The sequence below is a fragment of the Paramormyrops kingsleyae genome, chromosome 8, assembly GCF_048594095.1.
Source record: "Paramormyrops kingsleyae isolate MSU_618 chromosome 8, PKINGS_0.4, whole genome shotgun sequence".
In the NCBI taxonomy this organism is placed as follows: domain Eukaryota; kingdom Metazoa; phylum Chordata; class Actinopteri; order Osteoglossiformes; family Mormyridae; genus Paramormyrops; species Paramormyrops kingsleyae.
Genome location: NC_132804.1, coordinates 18913568 through 18933812, shown reverse-complemented (window position 1 = coordinate 18933812; position 20245 = coordinate 18913568). Strand labels below are relative to the sequence as shown.

General features: G+C 45.2%; 2 protein-coding genes across 8 annotated transcripts in view; both read right to left on the bottom strand.

Moving 5' to 3' along the window:
- Positions 1-1233: 1233 nt before the first annotated feature.
- LOC111851684 (probable peptidyl-tRNA hydrolase 2) lies at positions 1234-5850 on the bottom strand. The gene is made up of 7 exons (XM_023826816.2): positions 5517-5850; positions 4552-4667; positions 4189-4260; positions 4016-4090; positions 3155-3252; positions 2857-2971; positions 1234-2587 (listed from the first exon to the last, which is right to left on the bottom strand). The coding sequence occupies exons 2-7, from the start codon at positions 4657-4659 to the stop codon at positions 2501-2503; spliced, it is 555 nt and encodes a 184-aa protein (XP_023682584.1). The 5' UTR covers positions 4660-4667; positions 5517-5850; the 3' UTR covers positions 1234-2500.
- Positions 5851-6342: 492 nt separating this feature from the next.
- plxnb1b (plexin b1b) overlaps positions 6343-20245 on the bottom strand; it is a 61080-nt gene continuing 47177 nt past the window's right edge. For all 7 annotated transcript variants that reach the window (XM_072715411.1, XM_072715410.1, XM_072715418.1 and 4 more), the window contains 25 exons: positions 20141-20234; positions 19640-19806; positions 18904-19055; positions 17407-17512; positions 17153-17289; positions 16881-17057; positions 15628-15853; positions 15114-15356; positions 14348-14524; positions 14050-14198; positions 13815-13915; positions 13442-13659; positions 13096-13274; positions 12841-12907; positions 12604-12750; positions 12328-12496; positions 12094-12197; positions 11795-11879; positions 11443-11609; positions 11126-11286; positions 10583-10730; positions 10410-10474; positions 10103-10178; positions 9715-9789; positions 6343-9590 (listed from right to left, as the gene is read on the bottom strand). In XM_072715411.1, the coding sequence (XP_072571512.1) occupies positions 9486-9590; positions 9715-9789; positions 10103-10178; positions 10410-10474; positions 10583-10730; positions 11126-11286; positions 11443-11609; positions 11795-11879; positions 12094-12197; positions 12328-12496; positions 12604-12750; positions 12841-12907; positions 13096-13274; positions 13442-13659; positions 13815-13915; positions 14050-14198; positions 14348-14524; positions 15114-15356; positions 15628-15853; positions 16881-17057; positions 17153-17289; positions 17407-17512; positions 18904-19055; positions 19640-19806; positions 20141-20234 (3495 nt within the window). In that variant the 3' untranslated portion in view covers positions 6343-9485. The remainder of the gene's footprint in view (positions 9591-9714; positions 9790-10102; positions 10179-10409; positions 10475-10582; positions 10731-11125; positions 11287-11442; positions 11610-11794; positions 11880-12093; positions 12198-12327; positions 12497-12603; positions 12751-12840; positions 12908-13095; positions 13275-13441; positions 13660-13814; positions 13916-14049; positions 14199-14347; positions 14525-15113; positions 15357-15627; positions 15854-16880; positions 17058-17152; positions 17290-17406; positions 17513-18903; positions 19056-19639; positions 19807-20140; positions 20235-20245) is intronic.

Genomic DNA, 20245 nt, shown 5'->3' with positions numbered 1-20245 from the left:
TGTCAACAACGTCGACTATATTCTTTTTTAACATTTTCGTAATTGATACTTGAGCAAACAATCATGACTTGCTGGTCGCTTTTCGGCTATTGTCTAATTTTGTAGTTAAGTCATCTCAGCGTATGAGTCATTGCTGTTACTAAGCTGGTGAACTACTGAGCGATATAAAACGTACGATCGTACGTTAAGTATAATCGATTATGGTCAATTAAAAAGCACCCAAACCCTGATTGTTTTTCTCCACATTAAACAATGGTAACGCCCCGATTTACTTTAATTATTCGATGACCGAAATAGTTGGCAATTATGGACATTTTTGTCAACGTGGAGGTTAAATAATGAAAAATATTTTCTGTCTTGACAATATTTAGATATTTATTTGTCAGTGAGCGAAAAAAAAAACACGGTCTGTTTTAAGTTGCAGCAGTGGGGGAAGGGTAGACAAGATCCCATGCTCATGACGTAAGTGGCACAGTTTTAATATATATATATAAAATAGAGCTTCCGTGTAATTTCACGACTTGTGATATTGGAATTACAGCTCAGAAATGGTGAAAACGTGCTTCTAGTAGGCACTTAAATGATATAAAGTGGTACTACTAGGCGTTAAAACGGGACAGAGAACCAGGATAGCATGTATCTCGAGGAACTGACAGACACACGGACTATAATTTCAATCAAACGGCCGGAAACCCTCTTTTTCCCATAGAAGAATTTTCTAGGCGAAGGCTGTGGTGTAACAACAGGATAACCTTTGTTCGGCGGCCTGAGCAGAACACGTGACGAAATATCTGGTCTATGGAACGCCTTTTAGGTTGCCTAGCAACCGTGTCAAACCGAGGCTGCGGGCCCACAATGGCGCTATTGTATTCGCGACGAACAGACTACATACCGATAGTCAGGTCACATGGTACGTAAAAGCAAGCAGGCAAGCCGACCAGTCTCTTCGTTTGAGAAACGTCGCGTCAACCTACTGTGTATGCTGAAGGCTGCAAATTCCAACATGGTATATTTAACGCGTATTTAGTGATTCATTTACGTTGTATCTTAACAAAAATGCATCGCATGCATAGAACCACCTACTTATGTAACATTTTTTCAACAGCATGGCGGAATTCGAGTTACCTAAATTTGTCTTTAATTTAAAACGAGTTGTAATAATACCCTCCATATTTTTGAGCCGTTTATTTTCAGGAGTAAAATCACACAACTCAAAACATAATCAGCCATATGTTCAGGGTATAGATAGGGCACAGAGCCTAACATTTATTAATGAAAGAATTTTCATTTTTGTTAGACATCGTCTTAAATTTCCATTTAAATATCGAGAATATAAATTTTCTGTCATTCATATTCAAGAATTAAGTTCATCCATGCTACAAATGTCAAAACGATACTTATATAGTAAACACACATCCCTTAGAAAAAGTAATATGATTCTACAGTGCATTATATTAAAAATGCAAATGCTTCCAACAGTAACGTACAGCCACAACACATAGGACAAACGTATTTAGTGTGATTACTCACAAGGAGCACGTGATGACTTCCCAACCACTACCAGACTGCTAATGCAATGAACCTGCACACAGTTCCTACAATGTGTGCTCTAGGTACCATGAACCCCCCAAAAGAAAAGACCTATTTTTATGCACAAATATACATCATCTTGGTATGGTGAGGCTGAGGCCCTTAAGTGTTTCTCTGGCAAGCACAAAAATACACAAATTAAGACATTCAAAACAAAAAAAAAACTGCTTAATGCAACACATTCCTAAGTGTAGGCATTATAAACAAAATAACATTTTCCTCTTTAAAAACAATGTGATTCCACAAAGACCTCAGAAGATTAAAGACAACACGATTTATAAAACATTGAAATGGAAAAGACGGTCTACAGTATACATGGTCTTGTGTCTGTCAGCACAGGTCTTAAGTGAGAAACTCCCAAGTCTTTACCAACAGAACCCTGCCAGTATGACAAAAGATAAAACTCCAGGTTCCAAAATGATGTCAGTACAACAAACTGGATTGCACAACTGCTTCAACAATAAATATGCTTAAAATAACTTGGTTTTTCAGCTCCTTCACCAAGAAGTATTTTCAGTATAAGGAGAGAATGATAGATGTCGTGGTTCATAATCAGATTGATCTGTGATCTGTCTTCATAAAGGACTACTTTTACTAGCTACTAAGTTATATTTAAATGATAATTTCACCTAATTTTTCTGAAATTCAATCTATTATTTACTTTCAGTCAATTAGAACATGCTGCAGAACCAGTCGTTCCCCTATCTTAAGCAGCATTCCTCTCCTGCAACCCCCAGCCGGTCGTACAGAAAGGGAGTAGAATAAAAATGGCTGTGTGTGTAAGTGTGGCTTGCTCATGTTTTATTTATTATACACCATTGCATGCGGAGACTCCTCTGTTTCGGCCAGCTGCTGCCCCCTGCTGTCTGTGTGCCGCTGCTGCATGGCCAAGCAAGTCCCATCTGGGTCTTTACAGCGGCTTCAGGCTCCCGATCACGTTGTTGACCATTTCCTCCTCTCCCATGATGGCCAAAACAGTGCACGAGCCAGACTCCACCTACCCATCGACACACTGTAGTTGTTATGAACTGCCCTCTGTATATTAAGCACGTAATATGGACAATAATTTTCCTTATATCATGCACACAATGTGCAGTTTTTGTAATAGGTCATGCATTATTGGAAGACTCATTTTACTATTTTTTTTATTGTGTCCAACAGGGCTAAACATATTTGATATATAAACCAGAGAACAGTAATGGAACCTGCCCATGAAAATAATTATGAAGATCATTATAGAAAGCAGACAATGGGGTGCTTCCCTACCTGGGTGCGGGTGGCATCCTGGACCAAGTAAGTAGGTAGGTTAAGACTCATGGCCAAAGCCTGGAGCTCTAACAGGTGTGCCATGTTAGTGCCCTGCACCACGACCTTCCTCGCCCTGCATATAGGAAACAAGTGAGACCCTTCTGTAGCTGCATAATCCTTCCACCCTCTCATTCACTGAACGAAACCTCCAGAGGACACAACACAGACTGTGAGGCTGTCCTTAGGCCAAGTCCGCTGTGCATGATTTGGCCTCAGGACCCCAAAACAGCATCACCCAGTCCATACAGCGCCTTACCCAGCATGGTCCCACTTCCAGGCCATTTCTCTCCAGCTGTTCTTCTCCTGTAGCGCCTGGTACAGGCCCACCGCTGCGTGCCCCACCTGCACAGCCACCTGTGCAGCATAAACGGAGGGAGGGACTCAATAGGTGCTATACATGAAACATGAAACTGTCAATGTTCCCCAATAAGAGGAAGGTGCATTGCATAATGTCTGCTGTGTATCAATGTCTGCATGTTCTCTATGCCTGGGATTCAAAAACTGCTGACAGACAGCCAGAAATCCCACGGAGATGCTACCAGATACCACTGATCACAGCGCGTAAGGAGCATGCACTGATTGCCGCACCCATCACACGATAAATCACCTCAGGGATGAGAACCTGAGTGCAGCCATGTGGCAGGTGACACCTCAGCACCACACTAGTCCAAATGGACCAGTGTGAGTTTTTTTCCGGTGGCTGGAATGCCAATCTTGCCACCAACCCCCACGATGGAGGACCTTCTTATAGGACTGGGTGTAGATTAACGTCATACCCAGGATGAAGCAATTGCAGGTTAAGGGCCTTGCTCAAGGACCCAATGGTGTAGAATCACTCTGGGCATTCAGGAGATTTGAACCAGCAACCTTCCAGTCGTTGGCACAGAGCCCTAGCCTAAGAGCCACCACTCCACCTGCTTTCCAGTGGCGAGTCAGATATGGCAATAATGAGAAGAAATAAAGGGAAGATGGACACAAATAACCTGCTCAACTGCTTATCTGCCAATATGTTTGGCTGTGATTAAATAACTTAGCAGCCATTCCAACAATTTTTCACAAAAGGCTTCACGTTCATTTAAAAATCAGTGAATAAAAAAGACAGTGAGGTGGCACTAACCTTCCCCACCCCCATAGACAGGTCCATGTTTACAATGAACACCATCTTAAACATCAAATCCTCGTCACCTTCCTCCTGTAGACATGAAATTTAAGAGACAATTATTTCAAGAAGTTGAGGTCCAGACAGTTTGTATTTGTAACACAAGAAAAACAGGGTGTTAAAGGCAGCACCTCATTTTCCAGTTTGTTGAAATAGTACATGGCTGCTTCCTCAGCAGAAACGTTCCGGGTGTGTAGAAGTGCCTGGGGCAGAACAATACCAGTTCAGAAGTTCAAGAAAAATCTAATACAAAAAATTACTGCATTTTTTTGTGGAAAAAAAGACACGTCAGAGATGATTCAGATACCATTCAACACTATGTCACTGTTTCTGACGACCAAAACTGTGAACTAGTTTTTATTGTACAGAGACACAATAAAATCTATGGGTAGGTTTATGGGGCACAACATGCAATAAAATGTAAGGAAACGGGTTCGACGTCAGGAGACATCAAACAGCACATGAGCTGGAGATGGCGGGGGTACGTAAGGTACCTGCTTTGCAGCCTCCTCTGGAATGTCCAGTTCCCTTAGCTGCTGAAGGTAAACAGGATTCACCTCCTGGGAACCTGAGTCTGGAACAGCCTGCTCCGATGGCTCCATAGTCTCTACTGCAACACCAACCCATTCATTATCATTGATACTCAAATGGTGTTATTTTAAGCTAATCTAACTTTCTTCTCATTTTTATTTTTTCTAAATGGATTTATATGGACAAGATCTATTATAATATTATTCCAAATTCCTATAATGTGGTATATGTTCAAATTTTTCTGTAATTACGGTAGAGTGTATTTCGTTCTATTATTAGTATTAGTGTTGATGTATGTCGTATGATTATAGGGAATTACTATCAAAAGGAGCCTTCAAAATTTGAGGTAAACTATTATATTAGCAGCAACAGAATACACTGCAACCACGTGTTTATGAATGACACCGTTCCCAGCAATCCCCCCCACCCCCACCCACGGTGGATCTAAACATAACATCGCTGAGTAGTTTCGGAGCTTCAAACATATTACTCCCGTTTCCAGGTAATTTAACTGTAATAACTTAAGATTGATTTTAAGTCACGTTTAAAACCTAAGTTCGTCGGCGACGTTTTAAATCGGTTTATTTTATTATATATATATATATATATATATATATATATATATATATATATATATATATACATACATACACACACACATATATGTATGTGTATGTGTATATATATATATATATATATATATATATACACACATACACACACACACACGTACATGCACACCTACCCCTTTATACATCACAAGACAAGTGATGAGTATCTTATTAATGCTACTAGCAACCGATTTCATAGTTAAGGAACAAACCTTTAAAAAGCCTTTCAATCTCAATAAATGACCTTTTATGCGAATTGCATGCACTTCTAAAATTCCCATAATTTCAATACACTTTTCCAGACACTCATCACAAACCTCTGCGTGTTGCGCAGCTTAATAGCAGCGATGCTTTGTAATGTGATGGACCCGACGATACGGCTAGCTGGCCCGATAGCCAGCCAGCTACTCTTTCTGTGTAGCTTGTCACGAAGTGAGTGTTCCGTACGCCAGCCAGCTAGACGTAGCGAGGCCGTTAATCCCACAGGCTTAAAGGGAATCGCAAGGGAGCGAATGCAAGAATAGCCGATTTTCAGCACCTTAGTCCATCGCACAAAACGTCAACGGCTCAATTTACGCATCTCACTGGCTTCAGACGCGAAGTCAGGCTCGCCCCAGCTTCCGGGTTCCGCACGAAATTGCAACCGTCGGGAAAATCGATACTGAAACTATAGTTCCCATGTCACATGTTGAACCGGGGGACTTACTGTGCCCATTTTTTTCTTAACACCGTATGCACATTGATGCTCAAGAAGTAGCCATTCACATAAATGGTATGGATTAACCTAAATCAAAATGGGAACCATATATATAAAAAAAACATTTTTTCTTGTAATGCGACTTTTACTTCCATCGGAGATTCTCTACTGGCATTCAAATTTAAGGGTAGTCATCCTTCTTTGTTCAAGTGGCCCAATGTTCTAGTTGTTCAGTTGTCTTCCTTAGCGATTGAAGCATAAGCTTAGACTTTATACTTACATGTTATTCTTTCTTATAAAAATACCACTACTGTGAGAGTATTTGGACTAAGCGGACAGCAAAATCATCGTATGTGCGAAGGCATGGCGGATTAATGGGGAAATCAGTGTTTCATAACAAATCAGCCATGTCCTTCACAGACAGAAGTGATTAAAAACAGACACAGTAAAAATGAACAATTTTATTACATTACCACTTGTGGAAATCTCGTATTAAACAGATTAAGTGTCTAGAAGTTTTCTTTATTATTCCATTTACAATCATAGAGAGAACAACTCTTAATTTTAACATCTTTAGTGATCCCGCAGAGCCGGCTCTACACAAACTACATTAGTATACCCTAGGAGTAATGTTACACTTTCTTTTGACCATATTTCTGTCATCCTCTTTTTTTTTCTTGATAATACCTCAGAGGTCGTGGACCCCCGTCCCAGGACACCACTGTGCATGTTTGACTTTAGTTCTCACCGAATATTGAAAATAGGGCTGGTTTAATACAAATTCAAAGGGACAGATCCTTCAGGAAAAGTGTTGTAAACGGGTTTCAAAGTAAGCGGTATTCTACATAACACAGGTTTTAATTGGCTACAGAAGGCACTCGAATGCTAAGCTTTCAAATTGGTCATCAAGAGTCGAAAATACATATTTTAAAAACATGTTTATATAAAAAAAAAAAAAAAAAAAAAAAACAGCAAAAGCGTTCGAGCTCCCCGCTCCCATTGATCCCGAGCATTAAACACCAAACCGCACGTCCTTAATTTAAACGATTCCTTTGTAGGCGTACATATCAAATGACGGTATAAATTAGGTTCACTATAACGATTCTTTCCAAATTCTTAAACAGAATCGAATACCGTGCCATGTTTCTAAATATCCATTTTGAAAACAATTACACAAAAGTAGCCTATACACTCTGGTATCCCAGGACTAAGGTACAGACCCCGAAGGACACTGAAAACACAAAACAGAAAATGTACATTCGAAATTCTCAGGACGACATTTTGTGGTTTTATTATTTAATTCAATCATTCTTTATTTTCTAACCTTCCATTGCCTTCATCCTCCCCCACTAATTCAAATCAGAATAACTAACATGTTCAAAACACCCCCGACATTTCTCACACCATCACTTCAAGGCAAACACGCATTCACCTCCCCCGGAGGCGATCATTAGTACCCGTGAAGGTCCGCAGATGTTTGTAACCAGACAGCTGCTTCTCTTTTGGTCACTACACAAAGGACAGAACTGACAGGGGCCAAGTCAATCATTATACTAAAAGCAGCGACTACTACCATCTACACGTAGACGGATGGGATATTTAAAATCGCTCTCAACTTGAATGTCACCTTCATTTTGAAGTCTACTGGTCCCCGGGGATTAGAGCGCCATCAAAGGGCAACCCTCAGAAACGTGGAGACACGGAAATGATCGATCAAGGCGTAAGCCTACCCTTGTTACAGCACTGAAATTCTTAATTACCCCTCAACTGACGAGAATAAACTGATTTTATATTGTTTAGAAATCCATTTTATATATATTCCTTGGACGAGCCCAACCAAAGTGCGCAAAGAAATGATCATACATACGGTCTTTAATACCATATTAATAATAAATAGCGAGTTTGCACAGCCACGCATTGAATGAACCGAGCCTTGTCAATATATTCTTTGTCGCTCTCTAGCGGTGACAGTGAATTGCACCACAGCGCCTGCTTAACGCTTGAAAAGCTGCATCAAATTCCGGTCAAACTAATTTATAATTTTATTTATTGTCCACCTTGCATTCAAAACACCAGTCAGCTCCACCAAGAAGTAAAGTGGCACAGCGGTGAAAAAAAGTTACCTTAAAAACCGCTACACAAACTTCCATTGGCATATAGTTGTTCACCAAAAACTGCAGTTACGCAAGACACTGAAATTGTTCCTTAAATTTATCTTTCCTTCAGTGACTCTTACCCAACAGCAGGAGGGAAAATGTAAAGGATGAACGGATATCAGCATGTATGGGAGTAAGTTCTAAGGGGATGCCAAAAGCTCCCCACTGGAACAGAAAAGCAGGTTTTAATAAATGATGGGAAACAAGTTTCATCGAAAAAAACCAAAACTGAGAAACTGAAGAGGGAAAAAAAAAAAAAAAAACTTAGTCAAAGTGCACAATCTTAATTTTCAGCAGTCTGAAAGTTTGTCTACTATACAACATAACTTTAGATATGAATTGTAACAATTGTTACAACAAAAATAACCAAAACCAATGTTTATTCTCCATACTTATGAATAAAACATTTTGGTTGGACTTATCTGTCAACTAACACATTGATCGTTACCCATGGATGCACCACAAGGTTAACGATGCTGATCGTAAAATGTATAAATAATGCATAAGGAAAATATACAATTGTCAGGACAGATATCAGTAGTGTAAGTTTTAAAAAGGGAAAAAAGCTAAACCCTTTAGGCTAAAACAGAATAAATACATGACCCATGGCAAAATCCCAGAGGCCCATTTTGGAGGGCTTGCTACATTATATGGAAGAAACAGCTTTTAAAAACAGTAGCTTCTTTTTCTGATAGGCTGAAAATTAAGGAAAAATTGAGTACCGCTTTTAAAAACTTGGAACCCTCATTATTCTACCATTTTAAACAATTTAAAAAGAATGTTAAATTTTTCTAGTGTCAGGCAGTGTCCAATGACCAAAATTCATAAGCACCTGCCACATACATTACCCACAGAAGAGAACGGAGCGAGATATTCACATGCAATAGTGCCATTCTTAGTAAACAAACTGACCTCAGTAGATACAGGCCACATGTACATTGAGACAAATGAGCGAGAAACATGGACAGTGGTTCCAAAGCTGGAGCCACTTCTCTCACTGTCCATCAGACTCCCAATGGCACGTGGCTCTGATTCACGTAACATGTAGTTTGCTTAATGTGGGGGGGGGGGGGGGACATTCCGGAAAACACCCAGGTCCCTGTACCGTCCTTTTTCCATCTGATTCCAACCTGTGCCAGGACTCCCCTTCACAGATGTCTGCTCTCTCTCTTTGTTGTGTCAGTGAAAGAGCAGAAACGCCTGACCCTCTGAAAGCACCTCCTCCAGCCCTTAATGTTCATCTCGCTAAGCTTGTAAAGTCAACATTTCTCAGAAAGAAACTAAACATAAAACCATCCTGCTGACACCATGGAGAATGGAGACGGGCAACGAAATGGATCCAGCCCTCCTCGTCTCATTGAGGTTTCAACCATCTCTGGTAAGCGGGGGGAGGGGTCACCCTCCAGCTCTTCCGGTCCCCACCGGCATTGCCGTCACAAGTCCGTCACCTTGTTCTCCACCGCGGCTGCTACCTGCTGCAACCTGTAGCCCAACTGCATCTTCTGGGCGGTGCTGTCCTCCTCCAAGGCAGTGATGATCTGAAGAACAACATGGAAAGGGGTGGGGGGGGGGGGGCAAGGCATCACCAAGAGCACGGAGCAGAACTTTGGTGTGACCAAATAATCGCAGTGATGTGTTATGGTGTTGCCAGACAAGACTCACCTGGTCATAGTACTTGTTGATGTACTTGTATAATTCATGCAGGGCCACAAGGTAATTCAATTCACCTGAGTAATTCTGAAGGCCAGAGCAGACAGAAAAACTATTCACCATTTTCCATTTAGTATTTAAAGCCATTTACTGCAGTTTCCCATAATTCAAAGTACCCTGGAGCCTTTTTGGACCAAGAAAAAGTTTTACTTATTGAAAGCTTCTCTAAAAACCAGCTGAACCAGTTGAAAATGATGTGATAATTTAGCTATGGGGTAATGCAGTTTTGTAATTCTAGACTGAATGTGTTACTGAGAAGCTGACTGTGATAAAAAGAGAAGAATTTATCAGGCAGTTTACTGTAAGTGAAAACATTTTAAGTCCAAGTGAAAGGACGTACCCTAGACAGCTCTGCCAGCGCAGAGTTCATCTCCTGGTCACTGGCTGAAATGGTCTGCCTGATATCTGCATAGTACCTGTACAGACATGCGGCATTTTACACAACAGGCATGGCACTCCTGCATCTGGCTGTGACCCTGTCACAGCCTGAAAAAAAAAAACAAATGCCCATTACATTCCTGTTCCTATATACATAGCCTCCAATGAACGATGAGCCAGTCCATGCCAACCAATCATATCACAGCTGTGTCAGCTGCTGTGACATCATAGGGAGTGAGGCAGGGGGAGGGTGCCCTGGTCACCCTTACCTCTCCACCATCTGCTTGTACCGTGGGATGTCTCTGGCATACAGCAACTTGTTTATAGGAGAATCCTAACAAGCCAAGAAAAGACAGCGAAAATTCAAGATATGACGCTGGGGACAGCAGAAAACACAGACACAAGTAAGCCTCCCTGACACCCCCCCGTGATAATCCCTCACCCTGCCCAGCTTGTGTTCGGCAATGGTGCACGAGTCCATGAAGGTCTGCGCAATCACTGACAGGACGGCATCCACATTGTCCGAGGCCTGGACGTCAAAAATGAACTGGGGATTCTTGATGATGTTGATCCAGAACCTCAAAGGCAAACTGTGGGGAGCCAGAATGGACAAATTCAACAGAGATTCTCGGGAAACTAATGACCCAGACCTTCTTCTGTCAGTTTTTATGTGAAGGGAGGATTGAAACATTTGAAAAAGTCAAAATTAGGTGGTTTGATTCACAAAGTTGCTCATTTAGCTCCATTTATTTTTATATAGCACATATATTAATTTGGTTACACCGACACCCAAAAATCAAACACTGACGCATATTGCCATATAACAGAAGTGCGTATGAATACAAGAAAAGTGTCAGAGTCCAAGGGCAACTGGGAGGCCAAGAAAGTGCACATAGTTCTAACTTCTGTCGTGCTGCCTGTCTGTCATCACACCATCTGTGAGTCCACTGTCTTTTCAACCTGCAAAGCAGCCCTTCGTTCCCACCTGTTGGTTTTCCATATGTGGATTGTCTCGGAGTCCGATATGCCGTGGTGCACAGCTCGGTCATCCAGGAGGTCGAAGAAGTACTTGACGGCCAGCGGGACCGGTCGGCTGGTGCTGAGGATCACCTGGAACAGGTCATCCACAAACTTCTGCAGCGTGCCCTGAAAGATCAACAGATGGAGCGTTAATAGTTAGGATGAATGTGGACCTTCTGGGGTTTGGCAGATGGAGGATCATGATTTTATGTTGAGCAGCGACCAAATGGCCCAAGATGAAACGGTGATTGGCGATGAGCAGAGGTCCTGACTGTGCTGCACCTTCATGGAGAGCAGGCGTGTGAGGTAGATCTCTGGGATGGCTTTGGCCCTCTCCCTCTCCCTCAAGCTTCCACGCCTGTGTTTCGGCAAATCTGGCTCCTCACTGGCCTTCACCAGGTGCCACGGCCTCACTCCACCTTCGTCCGCATCCTCCAGCATGGGAGTTTCTGTGGGGGGGGGGGGTCACTCACGTCGAACTTGACATCAACTAATGTTTCAGCTAATAAAATGACTATTTTCATGTTCTGCTTTTGGCTAGGCTATCAGAGGTGTTTCACAGACACTGATCAGAAGCACACCGGTCACTCGGCGGATTTGAAGTTCTACTGCACTTCCTACAGAAATGACTCACTCTCTCCGGCCATGTAGTCATGGTTATCATGGTGGATCTGCTTGCTGTGGCGGGGGACCAGCGCTACTGTGGCACCATCAGGAACCTGGGGGCCCACAGGAAACATCCACTGAACCTGACCCATATATCTGGACGGAGATATTTGCTAAATCTACATGTATGCATCTCAGCATCCGAATATTAGCAGTTCTTCATATTACAGTATAGTCATTTGGGTTCAAGAAGATAGGAGTTGTATCCCCCTCTAGCACGAAATAGCCAGAGATGAAGGCACATCTGAAGGCACTGTTCAGGCCCACCTTGTAGTGCTGCAGGGTGTTCAGTCGCTTCCAGTTTCCCTGGCAGACAGATGTCAGGTCTTCATCCGAGAGGATAAGGTGACCAGCAACGCCTGACCGCCACTCTGAAGCAGCGAAAAGACGGCACTAAACAACACGGCTGAAAACAAAGGCTTGGAACTGAAAGATGATGCTGATAAACATGCATGGTTTCACCCCCCTGCGCCCCCCCCCCCACGCCCTCCCAGGGCTTACCCAGGTCCAGGGAGTCTGCGTGTGGCCGGTGGGAGAACGAGGTGCCCTTGTACACCTGGTCCAGGATCTTCTCCTTCACCTGTGTGATGGTGTCACAGTCCAGTACCTTGGCAGCGACCGGCTGCGATTCGGTGGCGCTGCCCCCCCCTTGCATCAGCACGTTTACCGTCTGGTAAGAAGGCGCAGGAAGAGACTCAGGCAAAGATGAAAGAACAGGTCATACACAAGGCCTCCCCCCACATGCCCGGGGGCCAGGAGGGGACACAACAGTTATACCAGGGTGTGGTACTCTATGTCCTCCCGCAGCAGCCGGTTGTCGTTCAGGGTGTACTTGGCTTTGCCCGTCACGGTGTCCACTGGACCCTTGTCCACTTGGTGCTTTATAGCCCGGAAAAGCATGTACAGAGGTTCCCCCGCAGAGTCCTGTCCGAAGAATCGAAGTGACAAACTGCCATGTGACCGGGGTAACATTTGATGAGGCTGACGCTCCAGATATTCCCAGTTCAGACTTACCCGTAGGAAGGCATACAGGCAGATGGACATCCAGTTGGTGAGCAGTTTCTCCACCACTGTCTCAGTCCTCAACAAAGAGAAGCAGACAGACAATGAAATGTCACCTTCAAGCTGCATAAATACCGATTCAATCAGGTGCCAACCATGAGAAACCACAGCAGTCAGACACGACCAGATGGGCCTCCCTCTTTAGAATTAAATGTAGGTCATGCCACCATCTGCATAAGGTTTCCTCATGGAGGAGTTTCTTCTTACCTCCGAAGCATGAGTTTTGGATTCTTGGCCACATACTGCTCCACCAGGTCATTGAGCAGGGTCTTGAGGATGTCGGTGAAGTACTCCAGCTTACCATGGAGGGCGACGGTGAGCAGGGAGGCCACGTAGGCCCTGTCTCGTGGAGAGAAGGTCCGCTGGCTCTCCAGAGTGTGAATGAACTACAGAAGCAGTACATAGTGTTACAGTGCGGTGCTTCAAGACCTTCTGATAGATGTCTTAAACATTTATCTTTATTAGCAGACATGGGCTCTGGTTTAAAAAAAAATGCCAAAATAAGAGATAAGTGGAAGGATTAATCTCATTTGTGAGGAAGATTAGTTTTTACCTTGGTGAGGAAGAGCTTGCTGTTGAGTAGGTTAGACAGCTGCACCAGACCCTGCTCCACGGTCTGACGCCGACACTCCTGCACGTCCAGGTCACGGCGCAACGGCGACTCCCGGTGGCCAGGGAAGAAGATGCGCTCAGCGTACATGCGATAGTCCAAGAAGGGGATGCCGGAGCCCACCAGGTCACTGGACATGTCCATCATCTCTGTCATCAGGTCTACACAATTTTAGGAAAAACGAAAGATCAACATTCAGGATTTGGAGCATCTTTGAAATGGTATGCCGCCGGATACCCCAGTTAATGAAAAATACAGTTTCACAATGATATGCAGAGAGAAATTAAATGTTTCTTCCAGGAGCCCATCACTGTACCTGTGAACTCCTTCTTGCAGCGGTCTCTCACACTAGTCTCCAGGTTCTCCAGCTGTATCTGGACCTTCTTATAGTCCCTCAAGGCCTGCTTGCTCTTCCTCCTGTCACATTGCCAGCACCCAGAACATCCATCACCCCCAAGTTCTGAACAGCCGTCACTGACATATTCACTCTCTACGTTATTCCATGTGTCCAAACGGGGACTTCATCCGAACTGCTGGGCAGCATATTTCACCTGTATATGAGGACGATGATGAACACGATGAGGGCTACGATGGAGGCCCCTACGCCAACTCCGATCTGCGCCTCCAGAGGAAACGTGGACTGGCTCAGAGAGTCATACTGCACTCTACCCAGGGAGAAGTTCAGATTCCCCATTTGGACCTGTATGGCGCAAAGTACCATACTGAACACGCTTACTATCCATATCCTGTTTACTGTTAAAATGCGGCTCACTTCAGCCTAAACCACCACACCGTAAGCATTACTCCTGGTCAGCGCTTGGGAGGGGAGGGGAGGGGGGGTGGGCTTACTGTGAATTCTGGGAGGGAGTCCATCCCCTCCCGTTTCTTTCCGGGTGCCGGCAGCGGCTGCTGGGATGGGGGCTCACAGTACAGGTGGTTCCGGGTCAGGGTCTTCACAGAACACACCCCCTCCCCAATCATGGCCACAACCTCCTCCTTGAAGATGGCGAGGTCGAGGTTCTCCCCCTGGAGGTATGTGAGAGTTTAATGCTGTCAGTGTCTAATGCTGTCTAATACACACATACACACACACACACATATATACATACATACATACATACATACACACACTACACAGTGTGCATCAAATGTATTTGTGACAAAAAAAACAAACTGTTCTTGGTGACACATTATGAAAAACACCTTGCTAAGTAGCATCAGAAATAATCGTGATAGACAGGACAGTCTAAAAATACGCAGAGAGGTTCGAGAGTGCTGAAACGATGGTGGCTCCTCAACCCTTAATAAAAAGGTGTACGTCTGTGTGTGCGCGTGTACGTCTTTGTGTGCGCGTGTACGTCTGTGTGTGCGCGTGTACGTCTTTGTGTGCGCGTGTACGTCTTTGTGTGCGCGTGTACGTCTTTGTGTGCGCGTGTACGTCTTTGTGTGTTCTCTCCCTGGAAGAGGGGCGCCCATGGGATTGAGAACGGCAAACAAGTACCAGAGACAGACAAATATGACCAAGTAATCGAAAGATTGAAGCGATTCTGTGTTTTAGACTTAGGCGCTAACTGCTAAGTGAGGTAATGAGGGCCGGGGCCGCCATGCCGCTGACCTCCACAGAGATGATGCTCCCAGGCTTGTAGCGGTACGGCATGCCGTGCTCGTTCGAGTTCAGCTGGTACAGGATGGGGTTGTGCTCGTAGCTGAAGGCGTTGGGGCTGACGTCGTCAAAGTCGAAGCGCAGATTGTCCAGCAGAAACTCCACCTTGATGCGGGCCCCCACCGTCCAGCCCTCCACCAGAGGCGTGCTACATAGGATCAGGGAGCTGCTGTTCACCTGGCACGGCTCCAGGAACTGCAGGACATGGGTGCAACACAGGTGGGTAAGGGGGAGAGGGTGAGGGGAATGGGGCAGTGGGCAGCATTCAAATAGCATGTGACCAAACACTTAAGTATTCAGTGGCACAATTGGCAACACTTTCTTTGCACTAAATGATGCATCAGAACATGGGCAGTAACACGATACAGAGGCAGGCTGCACACTGTATATATAAACACGCACGAGTGGTGCTCAGTCCCCCTCTAAGCTCCTGTAGGCCCTAACCCAGGGTACTGATTGGACTCACATGTCTGTCCGAGCACACGCCATTTAGAGGGTCGCACTCTGCCTCGGGCACAATCCGACTGCGCCTCTGCAGTGGCCTGTCCCACTTCCCAGCCACGTGTGCTATGCTTCTCCTCCTCCTCTTCCTCTTCGATTCAAGCGGTTCCAGTGGAGACAGGGTTACTCGAATCTGGGGCTCCTGCACCACGTCCAAGTTGTGCCCAGAAACGCGAATCGTCCGTCCACCACTAAACAAGCCACAGAAACACCCAACTTGTTCAAGAGAGCTAAGATGTGAAATAATACAGGTGAGAAAGCTTGAAACTGTTTTCACTGCCTCTAGTCTTGTCTACTTTGGCTAACATACTTTTTATGTCCTCCACCCCTCCTGGGGTGTGCTGCCTGGAGACCCAAAAAAAGGTAGAAGCCTGTGAAGCTCCTACTACCTGTGAAGTAATTCCTGCCTGCCCTACTGCCTGTGAAGCTCCTACTACCTGCGAAGTCATTCCTGCCTGCCCTACTGCCTGTGAAGCTCCTACTACCTGCGAAGTCATTCCTGCCTGCCCTGCTGCCTGTGAAGCTCCTACTACCTACTGTATGACGTTCCTTTGGCCTGCCTGCCTTGCTGCCTGTGAAGCTCCGGCTACCTGTGAAGTCCTTCTCTGCTGCCTGCCCTGCTGCTGTACCACCGCTCATTCTGCCATTGGAAGCAGCACCATCACCTGCCTGTCGTCACCTTCCCCTTGCATTTACACCCAATTTTTTTTAAAATTGGACTGTATAAATTAGGTCTTATTCATTTGACTTCCTTTGCGGGCCAATGGAGGATGGACTCCCCCTTTGAGTCTGGTTCCTCCCAAGGTTTCTTCCTTCTAGGGAGTTTTTCCTTGCCAGTTTCACCTCTGGCTTTGCTCACTGGGAGCTTTGGGCAGGAATAATGTAAAACGCTTTGAGACAATGGTGAAAATGCGCTATACAAATAAAATTGAACTGAATACGGTAGGAAGGAAAAAATGGCCACTTTCCTGTTACTTGCTAGGATACTTCTCTGCTTCATTAAACCGTACCAAACTGGCCAAACTCTCCCAAATCCCCTCCACTTGTTTTTGTACGCCTGCTGCACTTATTTACTTACTCACATGTGCACATGTGTTAGTACTACGGGGTGCCTAGCTGTGGTCTGTTTTCATTGGGGGCCCCCTGGTTTAAGAAAGGTTGAAACCCCCTGTTTAATATAAATCAAATATGGCCAGGCAGAGAAGCAGGGAGGCCCACCTCTGAAAGCTCTTTGAAGGTGCCGCTTGCATGATGTTGGGATCCGGGGTGTAGTTGTACATCTCTCCCTGCAGGTGGCGATCACCACCATAGTAGTGCACAGTCACTCTGTGTGGCCCGGTGTTGTTGGTGCTGCCGGTCACACATTCAATGCTGTCCTCCCGGATCTCAGACGAGCTGGGGACAGGGTGGGAATCCGAACAAACAGGTATGCTTTGCTGTCATCATTTTCAAGCCATCCGTCCCCGGCTGTCTTCGTTCCCGGTACTCACATGATGCACGGCACACCGCCGACCGTCACGCTGACCTCGGCTGCACGCCCCGTGCACAGGTGCCTTCCTGTTATGGTCAGGGAGGTACCGCCCGCTTTGGGGCCCCTCTGGGGATACACCTGGGTCACCTTTGGGTCCTGAGAACAGAGTACGGTTGGAAAAGCGAGTCAGGACACGTGGGCGAGTCCTAAGGCTGAGTCAGGACACGTGGGCGAGTCCTAAGGCTGAGCCAGCCCCTCCCTCTCCTTCATTACCTGGTAGCTGAACTTCTGAAAGGAGAGGCCATACTGCCCGCCGTTCACTTTCACGGACACTTGGCTGGTCTTCTCCCCACCGCTAGGTAACGTCTTGCACACGATTCTACAGGAAAACAAGGTACACTATTAGATTTCAGGGGGTCAAGGCAGGCCCCGTCACCAGTGTTCATTTTCACAGCATATATTAATTTAGTTTTAGTCTTAGTTGTTTGACAAGAAAGCAACTTAGTTTTAGTCATATTTTAGGTGCTTGATTTTTTTTTTTTTAGTTTTAGTCGACGAAAATAACAGGATATTTAGTCGACTAAATCTATAGTACATGTAGTCAAATGAAACTAACAGGTTTAGTTGTAGTCTAACATGCATGTACACACGCGCACACAGCTGTAAAGTTGTCATTGTAGCACGCCATTAGGCTTGAATATGCAGTCTAAGGACATAGATGTAACTTGTAATGCGGAACACTGCAATTCTTAAGTGGCTTAATATGAACTTCATCAAAAAAATGTAAATAAAACCAAAAATTTAGTCTAATACAAAGTACTTGCATATTAACACATCTTCATTCATATGATAAAAAAACAGCCAAAAAACTCTCAAAAGCTATTAAGCATCAGACTGTCGTGCAAAAAGGGATGAAGGACACGGGAGCAGGAGATGGGACAAACAAACGGGGTTTTATTCAACTAATAGGCCGAAACAGAAAGGAACAGGATCATGGAAGGGTTGCTTTGGTCAGCTGGCTAGTGGGAGATTTTTAATTCATGACAGGTCTGCACATGCATTTACATGTACGGAAGAGTTGTATTACCTGGTAAATAGTATGCAGGGATTGCAAACTACACCAACGATTTTGATGCAGTTAATTTTAAGTTTATAATGGAACAATGTAGATTCAAGGTAGGATTTCTCACATGAGCATGAGTGTCAGAAAGCGTGTGTGTCACACCGGATGGGTGAGAGCTGGCAACCCTGGATCATAGGGGATCAAAACCGGGGGCACAGAACCATACAAACGGGACGGGCCACAAGCAGATCGACGTTAATGCCAGGGCTGGGGAGCACTTTCATACGAGGGCTAACGAAGGAGCAAAATGAGAGGCAGCTGGAGTGAATCACACCAGGGCAGGAACAAGAGGTAAGAAACATGTAACAGAATAAAAAACATGTTAGCCAACATAGTGGAGTGGAGCAGAATGGAGCAGGATTCTGCCTGACATGATGTTTTCCCGACGTGCCCAAACTAGTATTACCCAATTTTAAGTTTACAAAATTCCACCACCATCTGCAAAGACCATCACATCACTCATTGTCCAGTTGTCTGTAACTTTTGTTTGTTTTTTTCGTCAACAATGATTTTAAAAGCATTCAACTTAGTTTTTGTCATTAAAGGCGCCTTTTATTTTAGTTTTTGTTCCATTTTCATCACAGAAAAAAAAAATATATATATATTTTTTGGCCGATACGCATCCCAAGCCCAACAGGCAGCTATACCGAGATGAGATCTCATAGCGGCTGGAGTTGACAGTGCAGGGGAAGCCAGCCACGGTGACTGAGTGCTGGATATCTTCAGCTTTCTGCCCCAGGTTGGACCCGGAGATGGTGACCACAGTGCCCCCTTCCACAAGGCCTGACGTCGGTTCGATCTGCCACATGAGCGAGCATGAATGAAAGTGACTGTCATTGTTGACACACCACAACACACAGTGCACAACAAAATTAAATGTCCTCTGCATTTAATCCATATGTGACATTGTGACATAGCAGGGGGCAGCTAATTCAGTACCTGGGGAGCAGTATGTGGGGATGGCACCTTAATCAGGGTACTTCACTGGTACCTTGCTGGTCGGGGATTCAAACCAGCAACCTCTCAATCACAAGTGTGCTTCCCTAACCATTAGGCCACCACTGCCCCTCATTACCTGGTTAGTCTACCCAGACCCCACAGCAACTCAAGGGTACCCCCACCCCTAGAGATGACTAAACCACTCGACCCTCTGTCATTACTAGGGCCAGTCCAACCCACTTCAGGGCCATAAGCAAAATCTCATTAACCTAGTTGGCATTTGTCATCTTCCTTCTCAATCCAACAGGCTGCTCAGATGGGGGGCCCTCTGGTGGCCACTGGGCCCTAAGCAGCCGCTTAGGTCACTTGCACTTTGGGCCGACAGTGGTCATTACCCATTTCTTCGCTAGCTGGTTTCATTCAACAGGCCGTACTGGGACTCACAAAGTGGATGACGGGGGCCGGGCAGGTCTGCTCGATGCGGTCGGCACAGGAGTCCCGGTAGAGGCAGCCGGGTCGCGTGCCCCCACACCACGCACAGCCGTACTTGCGGGGTGCAGTGTGGCAGCGGCTGCAGTCCGAACGGCCCGCTGAGCAGTTGTACAACGTGACTGCGGGTAAAGGGGAGGAGAGTGCGTCAATGGCCCATATGTTCGATGAAGGTTCGTCGGCCGACCCAAGTATTAGCCGCTTGGCTGAACTAATTACTCAGCTAATTTCCCTGTCCGAAGGGTGCTGCTTGTTTAAAGACAGCTGGTGCTTGTGTGCGCCAGAGGGACAGGCTTTAAAAACCATCTCACACTTGTATGCAGGACCGTCGCCAGGGAGACATGCTTTCCCAGCCCCCCCCCCCAATTCAGCGGAATGTACCAAGGGGGCCTAAGATGACATTTTGTTAGGGGGGCCCAAATTCCTTGATATGCCGTTACTTGTATGCCCGCTTACCATAAAGACTCTTGGAGCTGTCTACATGAAAGGAGTCTTTCCGTTTGACGTATACCATGGCATTGTACTCCTCGACGGGGGCAGAATATGAATACTGAAACGTAA